The sequence below is a fragment of the Mus caroli genome, unplaced genomic scaffold (genome assembly GCF_978045245.1).
Source record: "Mus caroli unplaced genomic scaffold, Mus_caroli_1 scaffold_12, whole genome shotgun sequence".
Classification (NCBI taxonomy): domain Eukaryota; kingdom Metazoa; phylum Chordata; class Mammalia; order Rodentia; family Muridae; genus Mus; species Mus caroli.
The window spans coordinates 1,316,068-1,330,751 of record NW_028227267.1 but is presented as its reverse complement, the minus strand read 5'-3'; the positions used below and the strand labels follow the sequence as shown (position 1 = coordinate 1,330,751).

Below are 14,684 nucleotides of genomic sequence, written 5' to 3'. Positions count from 1 at the left end.
TCCACCTCACAAAAGCTTTCACTGTGCTCATCCCTTCCAGGCATCATTTGGCATGATTTAACTCTGGGTCACTTTTTCCTGTGGCCCCCAAACCTGCTGGGCTGCAGACCCATGCTTCCCCAGGGAGTCCTGTGACGAGGTGGCACTGACATTCTGGGACAAAGTGACACTGACAGGTTGTGAGATATGTTACTGAAGTCACACGCGAAATTCCTGAGCTCAGAGTTGAGGAGATAGCGCAGTGGTTAAGCACTTGCTGCACAGTCATGCGGACATGAATTCAGATCCCCAGTAACCAAGTCAATGCCACATGGTCATGGTGCTCTTCCAGGAATTACAGCCTTGAAAGTCAGAGACAGGATTCCTAAACAGGTTAGCAGTACTAGCCATTGAACGAGCTCTGGGTTTAACATAGAAGAGTAATCAAAGATTGTTCCCTATCAACCTCAGTTATACACACACACACACACACACACACACACACACACACACAGGAAAATAAATCTAGAGCTCATTGAAGGGCAATAGTAACAAACAATACTACATGCTAAGTACTACTAAAGTACTAGCAGTACAGCTTTAACAGTATGATAACAGTAATTCCATTTAATGATACCACATGACACAATATTGCTGATACTGCACTACAAAAGCTACTATCACCGAAGCAAAGAGTGCTCAGCAGCACTAGCAGGGAGGCTAGCGCTGAGCTTCATGGTGGGGACCCCAGTTTTAGGAACTTTACTAAGGTTGTTTTCTTGCTCCTAGTCTGTTCTCCTCACAGGTTACAGGTTCTCCTCACAGGTTACAGGTCTGTACTGTCTATACCCAGTCAGTCAAAATTTTGAAGACAAAGAAACGTTTAAATTAATGGTGTCACAAGATTGCAGCTGGGATTTAATGGCTCCAATAAGGAGATTAAAAAGAAAAACAATCTACTGTGCCACACTGAGGTTACTGTGTGAAGCTGAGAGCAGTCAATCAGGTGGCCACTGTGTTGGAATCTCCTCTGTGTGAAAGAGGGCGTGTTTGCCAAAGGTCACCAAGGAAGAGTTGAGAGTGGAGGGGGTGTGGGGCAGAGAGCTGTGAGAGTTCATTTCCTGGTCTCTCAGATGGCGGCTCAGGTGGCATGTGTCCTGTATGTCAGGACAGTTTCCCTTTACTGAGCATTATCCAGCGCAGATTTGTGTAGACATGTTCTGCTTGATGGGTAGAGAGGAAAGTAAGAGGAGCAAGTCATGCCATCAGACCTTACAGTTTAACAGGAAACAGGGCCATGCAAACCTGGGATTTCAATTCGCATGACAAGAATTATGATGAAGGCATAAAACCTTGGGCACCAGATTAGTGGAGAGGCAAAGAGCATAATTCATGTGTTTCTTTGCCTGCTGGCTGCCTCCTGTCCCACCACAAGCCCATGCCTTCATGTCCAAGAGCCACCATAGCTCAGTGTTCTGTATCTCACCTACAAATCCCCTTATGCCCTCTAACTCTTAGCTGTCGCCTTGTGAAACAAGTAAAGCCTGAGCCCATCTTTCACTTTACATTGAAAGAAATGCCAGTGCTTGGAACTTGCCACAGCTAGCACACAGCAGTACTGACCCTTGAGCCCAGGTCTTGGGCTTCAATTTTATTCAAGAGACATATGCTGCTATTGTCCTACACTGGACACATAACCTTTTTCATGAAATGCTTCCAGAAACATGCTGAAGGACTCTGACCTGTGTGTACTGAAGACTCGGACCTGTGTGTGCCAGCTGCCTGTGTGCATCCCTCAGCACCCTTTTCTAGTCTGTAGGCATCTGGCATTGACCCTGGGCCTCCTCCCCCTCCAGAATGTCAGTCTTTCATTTGCTCATTAGATTTTATAAGTGAATTGGTGAAGGCAGAAAGCAGCTCTGACAAGAGGTGAAATTATAGATGGGCAGGTGAGGGAGTTAGTTTTTAAGAACATGATGTCTAAGATGTGAATCACCTTGAATCTTGTTCAAAGTACCATCAAGACTGAGGCTGCTCTTCTACAGCATGCACTTTGAGAAGCTCTGCATTGGAGATGCTCAAACATCTCAGTCACTAGTAGGAAAATGAAATGAAATGGTCCATCCATAGTTTGGCTGATCTCTTAAAAACAAACCAAGAAAAAAACCACTGTTTTAAAAGCATAATTATAGAATGAAGTCAGAGATGAAAATCAAGGTTTCACTACCTTGTGTGTACCATAACCACCCAGTTCTAAGTTAGAGTGAGCAATCTTGATTCAAGTTCACCAAAACATTATAAACTTTAGAATATTAAAAACAAATTAAGTCAGATGGGGATAGAAAGAATGTAAGAGCTGGAGGGTGGGGAGGAGTGCTGGAGGATGGGGAGGAGTGCTGGAGGGTGAGAAGGAATGCTGGAGTGTGGGGAGGAGTGCTGGAGTGTGGGGAGGAGTGCTGGAGGATGGGGAGGAGTGCTGGAGTGTGGGGAGGAGTGCTGGAAGGTGGGGAGGAGTGCTGGAGGGTGGGGAGGAGTGCTGGAGGGTGAGGAGGAGTGCTGGAGGGTGGGGAGGAGTGCTGGAGGATGGGGAGGAGTGCTGGAGGGTGGGGAGGAGTGCTGGAGGATGGGGAGGAGTGCTGGAGGGTGGGGAGGAGTGCTGGAAGGTGGGGAGGAGTGCTGGAGGGTGGGGAGGAGTGCTGGAGGGTGGGGAGGAGTGCTGGAGTGTGGGGAGGAGTGCTGGGGGATGGGGAGGAGTGCTGGAGGGTGGGGAAGAGTGCTGGAGTGTGGGGAGGAGTGCTGGAGTGTGGGGAGGAGTGCTGGAGGATGGGGAGGAGTGCTGGAGGGTGAGGAGGAGTGCTGGAGGGTGAGGAGGAGTGCTGGAGGGTGGGGAGGAGTGCTGGAGGGTGGGGAGGAGTGCTGGAGGATGGGGAGGAGTGCTGGAGGGTGAGGAGGAGTGCTGGAGGGTGGGGAGGAGTGCTGGAGGGTGGGGAGGAGTGCTGGAGGGTGGGGAGGAGTGCTGGAGGATAGGGAGGGGTTCTGGAGGATGGGGAGGGGTTCTGGAGGATGGGGAGGAGTGCTGGAGGGTGGGGAGGAGTGCTGAAGGATAGGGAGGGGTTCTGGAGGATGGGGAGGAGTGCTGGAGGGTGGGGAGGAGGCTGGAAGGTGGGTGAGTTCTGGAGGATGTGGGTAGTGGTCAACAATGGGGAGGTGTGCTGTGGGGATGAGTAGGTAATCTGTATGGTTGGAAAAGAGTGCTGGAGAATAGGGAGGAGTGCTGTGAGGATAGGGAGGAATGCTGTAAGGAGTCTTCTAAACTCATGAACTCACAGCAGCTATGGTAACTTGCACAAATCATAGCCAGCAAGATCAGTCAACTTGCCAGCAGGCAGCATTAACTGTACTTATTTGATTTCAAAGAAAGAAAGAGAGAAGGGAAGGAAGGAAGGAAGGAAGGAAGGAAGGAAGGAAGGAAGGAAGGAAGGAAGAAAGGAATGAAGGGAGGGAGGGAAGGAGGGAGGAAGGAAGGAAGGAAGGAAGGAAGGAAGGAAGGAAGGAAGGAGACATAAACATGAAGAGGGAAGGGGCATATGTTAGGGTAGGTGGGAATGTTGTCAAAGAACAAATAAAATATATTTAATAAGTAAGTGAAATCATGGCACTCAGGAGGCAGAGGCAGAAAGATCTCTGTGAGTTTGAAGCCAGCCTTGTCCACATCGCAAGTTCCAGGCCTGCCAGTGCCACATAGTAAGACCCCATCATCTCTAAAAAGAAGTCAAGTGCAGATTTTAATGTATGCATGCTATTTTGTCTCTTTTAGGGAATGCCAGTACAGAAGATGACCCAGCATGACTACTAACCTATGACTCCTAACAGTATGACAGGTATCTTTGTGTCCTTTCCTGATTTACATTGTGTGTCTTCATCTGTGTACACACAAAGTGAAGTAGTGGGGTTCTAAAGCCAACCTGAGAATCTTAGCAGCAATTATTTCTAAGCTATTAAGTATTATTACTCTCTCTTCCTCAGAAATGATGTCATTGCCAGGAGGATGACCTAGGGGAGATGCTAATTTCAGTGAAATGCTAGTGTTCAGTCCTCCTATGATCACCCCTATGCACTGAACTCATTATTCTTCCAAGTCTTACAGATTCACATAACAAATGGTTCTGCAGCCTTAGTCACCACAAGTCAGTATATCTTCCCCCAATGAGAACTCCCTGTTCCAGCAGCAGTAAATACAAATGCAATGTGTGGAAATCACATATGGCATAAATGAGCTATGAAACTCTTAGCAGGGCCAGAGAGAGCCAGACACACCCGACAAGCTGCCATTGCTAAGTTCCCTATGCATACTTAGGGTCCAGGGAATGAGCAAATACCAAAGGCAGAAAAGGTTAGGTATAAGCAGGCCCAGTGTACTCTGGTTCTCCCTGAAGCTAACCACACTTGATTATTAATGACCACTGGAAAGAAGGCACAAAGGCAAGGACACCCACAGATTTTGAATTAGAAACATATGTTGGAAAAGTAAATTTTTAAATGAAACATCCAAATTTTAAAATATCTACATTTAACTTTGGAACTATCAAAGATTCATGGACCAAAATGTGTCTGCTGCCCAAAATCAACCCATGAGCTCTCAGAGCATGGCAAGGACTCTACCTTCCAGCTTAATTCCAAGCCAATGTCTGACCTCTTAGTTGCTATGGCAGCAGGGAGAATGCCCATACTCCTCTGCACATCATAAAACAGTCTGGCTTTTGGGATTTGTTCATGCCACTTCCCCACCCTAGAATGGACCAAATGGCCAGTCAGTTCCTTTGAGAGTCCATTCTCTAATACACCTGAAAACCCAAAGCAACTGTGATCAAACCATTATCAACAAAACATCGCACCCTGCCTCCCTACCCATCAGGGCTTGAACTCTTGATTTGACAAAAGATAGAGCAACTGGGCAAACCGGAATGGCTTGCACTATTGGAATAAGGGCTCAGAATTACACACCCTCTCCACAGGTTACTTCATGTCAGAAAACACCACTCCCCCTTCTGTTCCACTGACAACAAGGTCAGGTTCTTCTTTACTCGTCTCACCCACTTCCATGCAGAAACCATGAGGTGGGAAATTATTGTGACTCCATCTCAGCCTCAGCCTCCACGTGCCCAAGGATCTAAAAGGCAGCCCTGGGCAGAAAGTGTGACAATCTCTGTCTCAGTTCCTACATATATGTGAAAGCACACAGGCAACAGACAGCAAGTCATAGCACTGCAAACAGGGATGCTGTTCCTGTCGGAGAAAGTCTGAATGGTCTCATGAGGTACATGGCAATAGCCCTGTATTCCACCATGAGTTGCCCATGAAGATGCTTCCAAAGGAAGAGACTCTAGAGAACCTACATCCTGAGACATAGAAATAGCAATATTTTATGTGAGTGTGGATAATAAGATATTTGCTTGCTGTGGGAGGCAGATATGTAATGATCATTCATCCATGTGCCTCTAGAACAAAAATTGACAATATTGATTGGTTGTTGCACGGTTGGTTGGTTGATTAAGGATTCATCTGATCTCTGGTTATAAAAGGCAGTAAATAGATATTCTGCTTCTATAATCCATTCAGTGTCTTGTCATGGGTCCCCCCATCCTGCCACTACAACATGAAGAGACTTCAACTGTACATTACTAAGTAGGCTTGACTGTTTTTTAGTGAAACTCAACCTACACACCAGGTGGAAGGCCTATTTTGGCGATGGGCTGTCTTTGCTGGTCCTCTCTGTAGAGTCCCCAGTAGGCCTGGAGGATTCCTCTAGCTCACGTCAATGCTGAGCAGAACCCGAAGCTGAAGCTCTGGGCTAGGAACCAGGGCTGCTACTAGACAGAGACTAAGCCAGATCTCCACCTTGCAGGCTGAGCTGCCTCCTAGTGGGAGGGATTGGCCTAACTTCCAGTATGCTTTTTCTCCAGAGACTCAGGCAGCTGCCTTCACAAAAAGAGCCTACTCCATAGATAGGCTGTGGGTGTGAATGGGCTCAAATAAGAAAATCATTACACTAGAGGCTTTTATTTGTGTGTGAAATGAATCAGTTCTTTTTCTCCCTCTCCTTCACTGCAGGCTCCAGCCATAGCATCACTGGATGCCTAAAGGGAGACCACACTAAAGACGAAAACCATTGGAACCATGCTTACTCTAGGTGCATAAGTTAAAAGCCAAGTATGCATTCTTTCTCTTCAGAAAGCATAACAAGTACCATGGTTGTTAAGCATTAAAGAACATCAATTAACTCTTATGAGAAGACAGCCAGCATTAAATGAGTGGAGTTAAGAATGACGAGTCTTCTTAACAGCAAGCCAGCATTTCATACAAAGCACTGGTTCTCAACCTTGCTAACGCTGCTACCCTTTAATGCAGTCCCTCACGTTGTGGTGACCTTCAGCTGTAAAATTATTTTTGTTGCTACTTCCTAACTATAAATTTGCTACTTTTAAGAATAGTAATATGAAATAATAATAGCAAGTATCTAGCGTGTAGGATATCTGATATGTGACCCCGGTGAAAGGTTTGTTCAACACCACCCCCTCCAAGGGGTTACAACCCACACATTGAGGGGCAGCGGTGTAGACGCTTTTTTAGCTACAAAGCTTGTGAAATGTGTGTTTTGAATGTATTTGATGGAAATGTGTTTGTTTTCTGGAGTTAACATCAGCTGTTGGAGCTGGGTCTTGCCAAAACTTCATCTCACTGACTTGCCTAATCTGAAATTAGGACTATATGACATCACTCACTGAATAATTCTTAAAGAGGAAGGTAAGAAAGTACCTTCATAAGATAGTTTATTGGTTGGGCAATTAAGCTCTGTTTCCAGGTAATCCGAGGGAATAAACTAGACATTTATGATACCATAATGAGCTTTATTTTGAGTAAAGCCATGATTCACAGCACAAAGGGATTGGTTCTAAGATGTGAACATTTAGCATTCCTAACAAAGCGAAAGCTTTTTGGCCTTATTTAACAAACCAAGAACCTATACTCTGACAGTTTCTGAGGCTGCAGCAGCCAAGATTTGTAGCATTTGTGTAGAGCCTCACTTCATGAGACTAGGATGAGCATAAAGTTACTTGGTCTTCCCAGGCCTGTGATAAAAACTACCATTAGTGCAGACACCTGGGCCTGTGATGTAAGTCACACTATTACAGTCAGTGTGGTACTCCTGGACCTGTGATGTCAGCCACACTCTGGCCAGCCCTTGTGATTTCACCAGCACTTCTTCCTCCTGGCTGCTTGCTCCTTCCACCTCATCAGCATCTTGTTCATTTTCTTTATCTGATTCCCTTTATGATCATTATTACTGAGGGTCTGAGCACAGGGCTGCTGCAGTGATACCCTGGGCTTGCAGCAGTGGGCTTAGTGTTTCCTTCTGTGTGAAGTTGTTTGCTACGAATGACATAACTGTATTTACATTTTTATTAACCCTGGAATTAAGCATTTTTTACATGTTTATTGGCCACTCACATGAAGCTACCTGTCTGTATTTGTTACTCTTTTCCATCGTTATCTTGGCCTTTTTCATTATTTGTGTAAGTTATTCATATACTAACAATATCACCTCAGGCAATCATTCAGTTTCTCCAAATATGATTGATGTGCCCCCACCTCACGCACTCCCTCCCAGACCAATCCACTGCACCAGGAATCTCCCTTTGAGGGAATGAGAACCCTGGTTTTCATTCCCTTGGAGCACACAGCCCTTAACACTCCCATTCCAGTGGTATAAGCCCCAAGTTAGCAAAATAAACATCGTTGGGAATTTACCACTTTGAAAAACAAAGGAAAAGAAAGTTGGGCAAGTCTATCATTTTGTATTTTCTCCCTGTTGCATGCAAGGCAGAGAGGGGTAAAAATCTCCACACCGTGTCTGCACTAAAGAAGAGACCAGAACCTCGATTCATCTTCTGCATTCTTCACCATAAGCAGTAAAAACATCAAGACACCACAGAAAGTGCCTCGGTGTGTACCAGTAGAGGGAGACTCTGGGCCTCCTAAGGCCAGCTAAGGCAGGTGTGGTGAAGTGGCTCCCGAGGTTACTGCAGTGGACTACTGAGTTTTTGAATTATCACTTTCCGATCTTTGGGAAACTAAGTTAAACAAGTCTAAGGAATGATGGTATTTCTCTTCTTTCCTTTCCATTTTTTGTTCTTAATCGAAATTCTTAATCTTCACCATCAATCTACATTATCAAATCTATACCAATCTCCCTCTAAGCTGTCAATCTTTATCCCAGACATGAGTGAGAAATTCTCATAGCTGTGACTCTCATCTGTGATTGACAGGCCATGGCTCCTGAACAGGAATCTGAGCAGTGTGCACTGTCTCTTACCTAAACAGCCATCTAGTCCTGGCCTCTCCAGCTCAAATCTCAGTCTTTTGGGAAATGGTTGACCATGGCCTTTCTTGTGGAAGAATCAGTGACCTCAGAAGGAAGCTTGGTCTGTCTTACATAGCTTTTGTGACTTAGTAACAGGTCAGGTTGGTCCTCTATACCTCTAGTAGATTGTTTCTAGTCACACTGGTGTTTGATGTTATGGGAAGACGCTTGTTGTTGCTGCTGTTGTTTTGTTTTAAGGCCTCAAGGGAACAAGTTTTCTGGAGGACAGCACACATAGTTTTGGCTTGGACTGTACATTTAATCAATTTGAAGAGTTTTTAAAAACACTAATCTTTCCTCCAAGCCCCTGGTGAGAGACTGAGACACACAGGAATCTCTTCACCCAGTCGGCTATTATGGAGTTCCTGATAAATGACAGGCACACAGAAAGAGTCCATCAGAAATCCTGTTCTACAGTTACAAAAACAGATATGGGAGGTACTTGTACTTTTTTAAAGAAGCTTCTTTGGTAGAGAAGCTTAAATGTCTATAGCTCATCCCTACAATTCAAATTTAGTTAAGCTGTCCTGAAAAAATTTTCTGTACAGATTGAAGCTTTTTTTTCCAAAAAATTGAGAAATATCCAAAAGTGCTTTAGTTGATCTTTATGACTTTATGAGGCTATAATGAACAGGATGGCCAAGGGGTCCAGGTAAGGGGAAATTTGATGCAACATCTTCCTTGCTTCAACATAATCCAATGCAAACTGCTATGTCTGTTGCCGATGCTTCACATTAGACATGAATTCCTACTGTGGTCAGATCACAGGGACCCACCTCAGACTTGTACTGGACACTCAGTACTCCCCAGGATGTAAACTTAGTGAACATGATTACATCATGCAGAAAGAGACAGCAAGAAGTGGTTGGGGGATGGTTTTTAAAGTCACTAATTCCATTTTATTTTATTTTATTTTATTTTATTTTATTTGTATAGGATCAGATTGTGGTTCCTGATATTTTTCTGCCAACCAATTCATATTATTTCTTTATGCCCTTCACATTCTTCTGGACTCTGTTTCTAAACATGTTATCTAAAAACAACATTTGCTAACAGAATTCATTCGCTTATTTTTAGTAAGCTAAATTACACTTAGAGATGAATCTTACCTTTTGATGTTCAGGATGAAGTTGCCAGTATCCCATTGGATCTAGGTGAAAGTTTTTCCATGCCTTTTTAAGGGTCAGGGAACACAGGACTCTTAGTGGACATGGCCAGACTGCTTCATATCCTTGTATCATTTCCCCTGAGCATTTTTAAACTTTAAAATTTCTCAATGTTTCTTTCTGCCAGCAGGGTTTTTATAGAACTCAATTAAACTCCATTTGAACAATAAAATTTAAATATTCTTAAATCTCAAATTTCTCAACTAAAAGTTTCCTATACTATTTATCTAAACAGAATATAAATGAAGTTAGCAAGATCCCAGTTATGCCAGCATTGCCTTTAGGCAGTCTTTTAGTATTATTGTAAAATCAAGATGGATCTATAAAAATGAATATAAAAAAGCCTCTACACAGTAAAGCATAATGAAAATATTCATGATGAGCTCAACCTATTTGATTCCATGCCCAAAGTTAAAACAAGAAACAATTGGCAGAGGCTAGAAAAATGGCTCAGGTCTTAAAAGTACTTACTACTCTTACACAGGACCTATATTGAGTTCCCAGCACAACTGCCTTTAATGCCAATTCCTGGGGATGTGTACACATGTGCTAGACAGAAACTCATACAAGCACATACACATAAATAAAAATAATAAAAAGAAATCATTGACCTAAACTATAATATTATCAAATTCCTTGAGTTTTTAAATAAAAACTGTTAATTAAATTTAACACTGGCATCCAAGACACTGTATAGTATATAAATATGGGTGAGGATGGCCTCACTTCCTGAGCATCCATGAGCACAGATCACGGTTTCTGAGCACATGAGGACAGAGGACACTTAGAGACTCTGCACTCGGTACACCTAGATGACATGAATGTGCACTGATACTTAGCATGAGCCTTCAAGCATCTCGTGCCTGAGGTCTCTCATGGATCCAGCTGGATTTCAGAAATACATAGAAATATAGTAGACAGAGCATTTTGGAGTTTATTGTCCTCTGTTAATGAGGTAATACTTTATGCTACAGTAGCCACACTTCTTCCCAAACCTCAGTGACTTTATAAAGCAGAATTGTAATCCTGATGGTAAGGCTGTGTGTACTTGGATGGCAGGTGACACTTGTCACCATCTTTTGGAGCTCCATCCTTCTTCAACCCCATCTACTTCTTGGGTTTCAAATGTTTCTACAAAATAAGAAAAGTGACTGAAGATGAAGAAAACACACAAGACCCAATAATCCTGTCCGTCCTATTGGCTGTAACTTAGACCCATGGTCATCTCTCACTGTAAGGGAGGCTGGGAAATGAAGTTGAGCTATATTACTAGGTGTGGAGCATACAAATTTTGATTATGAGTCTGCGTCTCAAGTGACAACTCAAAACACAGTAGTACTACATAGGTGTCAAAGTACTTGATCTTTATAATGAGGAAATTGTTTCATTTTAAAAAGAAGAAGAAACAAACAAAAAACCCACTTCAAGTTGTTTGACCCTTCCCAGGCAAAATCTACATTCCTGGGACAAGGACAAGGAATAGGACAAGAGTAGTCTGTTGTGCAGACCCTAAGAAAGCAACTATAACTGCATCTGGAGTTGAAGTCACACACATGTCTTTATTTTTAGCCTTGTGGCTTGACCTCATCACTTCACCTCTTGGTCCTCATTTTCCAATAGGAGGACATGTAGAGTGCATCTTAGACTTATGTTGGAAACCTACTTCAGACATCCGTAAACATGGATTAAGCACCTGTTCTATGAAGTCTCCTATGGGAAAGTGCAAAATTCAGACAAGAGGCAAAGAGTCAGAGCATGCAGTGTGGGCAGCGTCCCTCCCTCCACTGCCTGCCTTACAGCTCTATAAGTCTCTTCCTTTTCAGTTGTATGCTAAGAAGATAGGTTTAGCCCCAGAAAACCCAGTTAGAGTGTTGTTACCAATGTACCCATGAGATAGACAGGCAAAGTAGATCTCGATTGTCTGGATTGAAAGGGCAAGAATGTTTATTATGCACAAGAAGGATTTTAACTTGCAAACTTAAAATATAATGATTCCAGATGCAAACAAATACTCCTTCAGTGTCAGAGAAATATGAAAATGAAGAGTCCTCTCCCAGGCTCATTACCTTTACCTGGCTTATCTCTCCCTGACAAACCAGGAAGAAGGTTTTCAGAGATGCTCAGTGGCTTCCTAGAAGTGCCCACCACCCTGCCTGTCAATAAGTCAGGAAAGGCATACAAGCCACCAAGAGAAGGAAGTTGACAACCTAGCTGCCTCCCAGCCTGAGACAGCCTCACATCTGGCCCACTTCTCTCTGCCTTTGCTTTTCTGTTTCCTGTGTTGCCCAATAGGACAGAAGCCCTTTATATTCATTTTGTTTGCTTGGTAGTCTGCTCATTTCACTCTTGGTCTTCTCTTCTCTTCTCTTCTCTTCTCTTCTCTTCTCTTCTCTTCTCTTCTCTTCTCTTCTCTTCTCTTCTCTTCTCTTCTCTTCTCTTCTCTCCTCTCCTCTCCTCTCCTCTCCTCTCCTCTCCTCTCCTCTCCTCTCCTCTCCTCTCCTCTCCTCTCCTCTCCTCTCCTCTCCTCTCCTCTCCTCTCCTCTCCTCTCCTCTTCTCTTCTCTTCTCCTCCCCCCTCCCCCTCCCCCTCTTCCTCTCTCTGCCAATTTTTTTTATATTAAGAACAGAATGGCATTGCAGGTGAGGACACAGATAACAGGGACCCCATGTCTTCACCCAGACAAAGTATATACCACCCTGCCTCCTGTCTGCCCCAAACCAGTCATCTTTACATGCCTCCAACTCTTGCTAACCCCTAATGCAACAGGACATCTAAGAATACAAGCCTGAGTAGGCATCTACCCAGGGTCCACCTGTGACCTTGGGTAAGCCACTTGTCCTTTCTCACTGCCCAGTTCCTTTCTGTGGGAAAAGTAGACCACTGAGCTATACATTGATGGTATAAACATGAAATGCTGTGTTCAGTACCATGGCTGAGAAGCAGGGAGCACCAGGAACCAGTGGCATGCATCCTCACAGTGTCTGATGGTCCACACCCTCATCATGCCTCACCTGTGTGCACAGGTAAAGGGAACTGGCCTGCCAAGAAAATATGGAAACATACAGTTCTTATTTGAGACACAACAGGGAGTATACATGAAGCTCCCCAGAGAGCTTCAAAACTGCCCACTCCACAGTCCAGGAAGAAAAGGATTCCAGTCAGTAAGACAGAGGTCTTGTGGTCCTGCTTCCCAGGCCTGACCCTTAAGTATTGTGCATGAATTTTGAAAAAAAAAACTGTGTAATATTTGTGCCCAAAATGCCTTCAATGCCTATGACTAAAGTTTCTGAGAGCCTCTGCTGTTGGCCTCCTGTTTCCATAGCCTGGTTCCACAGTGCCTTCTTCTCTATGCGGATTTTCTTAGAGCCTTCTCTGTGTGGTTCTTACCCAGCAGAATTCAGGAAATTCTGACAGGCTGAGTTTGGCTAACCTGACTTCAGGGAGAGCAGCTTATTATCTCTGGTGGGTTCACTCTTGTCCAAGCACACAATGTCAAGTAAGTTTCATTAATAGACATCCAGTTAAAGCCCACATTTTCAAGATGAAGATTTATTTTGCTTCCTGACCCTATCAAGTCCCAGATCTTCTCAAGAGTTTTTCATGTGCCACAAATAAAGGCCAAGTGGACAAAACACAGTTTGGCAAGAGGACAGGTCCTGGTCAGAAATTCCCTGATTTCCACTGATAATTCCATCAACACATTAGCTAATCAGTTTCTCTCCTACTGATGTTCCTCCTCATCTTCCTGTCCTTGCTCCTCCTCATTCTGATGCCCTTCCTCTTTCTGTTCTTTTTCCCCCTCCCTGTACTGATGCTATTCCTCCTGATGCTCCTCCATCTCCACCTCCTGATGTTCCTCCTCCTCTCCTGATGTTCCTCCTCCTCCTCCTGATATTCCTCCTCCTCTCCTGATGTTCCTCCTCCTGATATTCCTCCTCCTCTCCTGATGTTCCTCCTCCTGATATTCCTCCTCCTCCTGATGTTCCTCCTCCTCTCCTGATGCTCTTCTCACATTTAAGCTTAAGTCATATTATATTTTATTATTATTTTAATTAGGTATTTTCTTCATTTACATTTCCAATGCTATCCCAAAAGTACCCGATACCCTCCCCTCCCCACTCCCCTACCCACCCACTCCCAATTCTTGGCCCTGGCGTTCCCCTGTACTGGGGCATATAAAGTTTGCAAGACCAATGGGCCTCTCTTTCCACTGATGGCCAACTAGGCCATCTTCTGATACATATGCAGCTAGAGACACGAGCTCCAGGGGTACTGGTTAGTTCTTATTGTTGTTCCACCTATAGGACTGCAGATCCCTTCAGCTCCTTGGGTTCTTTCTCTAGCTCCTCCATTGGGGGCCCTGTGATCCATCCAATAGCTGACTGTGAGCATCCACTTCTGTGTTTTCTAGGCCCCAGCATAGCTTCACAAGAGACAGCTATATCAGGGTCCTTTCAGCAAAATCTTGCTAGTGTGTGCAATGGTGTCAGCATTTGGAGACTGATTAAGGGATGGATCCCGAGGTATGGCAGTCTCAAGATGGCCCATCCTTTCGTCTCAGCTCCAAACATTGTCTCTGTAACTCCTTCCATGGATGATTTGCTCCCAATTTTAAGAAGGGGCAAAGTGTCCACACTTTGGTCTTCGTTCTTCTTGAGTTTCATGTGTTTTGAAAATTGTATCTTATATCTTGGGTATTCTAAGTTTCTGGGCTAATAACCACTTATCAGTAAATATATACCATATGAGTTCTTTTGTGATTGTGTTACCTCACTCAGGATGATGCCCTCCAGGTCCATCCATTTGGCTAGGAATTTCATAAATTCATTCTTTTTAATAGCTGAGTAGTACTCCATTGTGTAAATGTACTACATTTTCTGTATCCATTCCTCTGTTGAGGGGCATCTGGTTTCTTTCCAACTTCTGGCTATTATAGATAACACTGCTATGAACATAGTGGAGCATGTATCCTTCTTACCGGTTGGAACATCTTCTGGATATATGCCCAGGAGAGGTATTGAGGGATCCTCCAGTAGTACTGTGTCCAATTTTCTGAGGAACTGCCAGACTGATTTCCAAAGTGGTTGTACAAGTGGGCTATCCCTCCAACAATGGAG

General features: G+C 44.1%; 1 protein-coding gene across 22 annotated transcripts in view; it reads left to right on the top strand.

Annotated features, from left to right (window-relative positions):
• Thrb (thyroid hormone receptor beta) overlaps positions 1-14,684 on the top strand; it is a 405,974-nt gene that overhangs the window by 265,551 nt on the left and 125,739 nt on the right. For 21 of the 22 annotated variants that reach the window (XM_085828345.1, XM_085828343.1, XM_029469084.2 and 18 more), the window contains one exon: positions 3,797-3,860. The exons of the other annotated variant lie outside the window; for it this stretch is intronic. In XM_085828345.1, coding sequence (XP_085684471.1) covers positions 3,839-3,860 — 22 coding nt within the window. In that variant the 5' untranslated portion in view covers positions 3,797-3,838. The remainder of the gene's footprint in view (positions 1-3,796; positions 3,861-14,684) is intronic. 22 annotated transcript variants of the gene reach the window in all.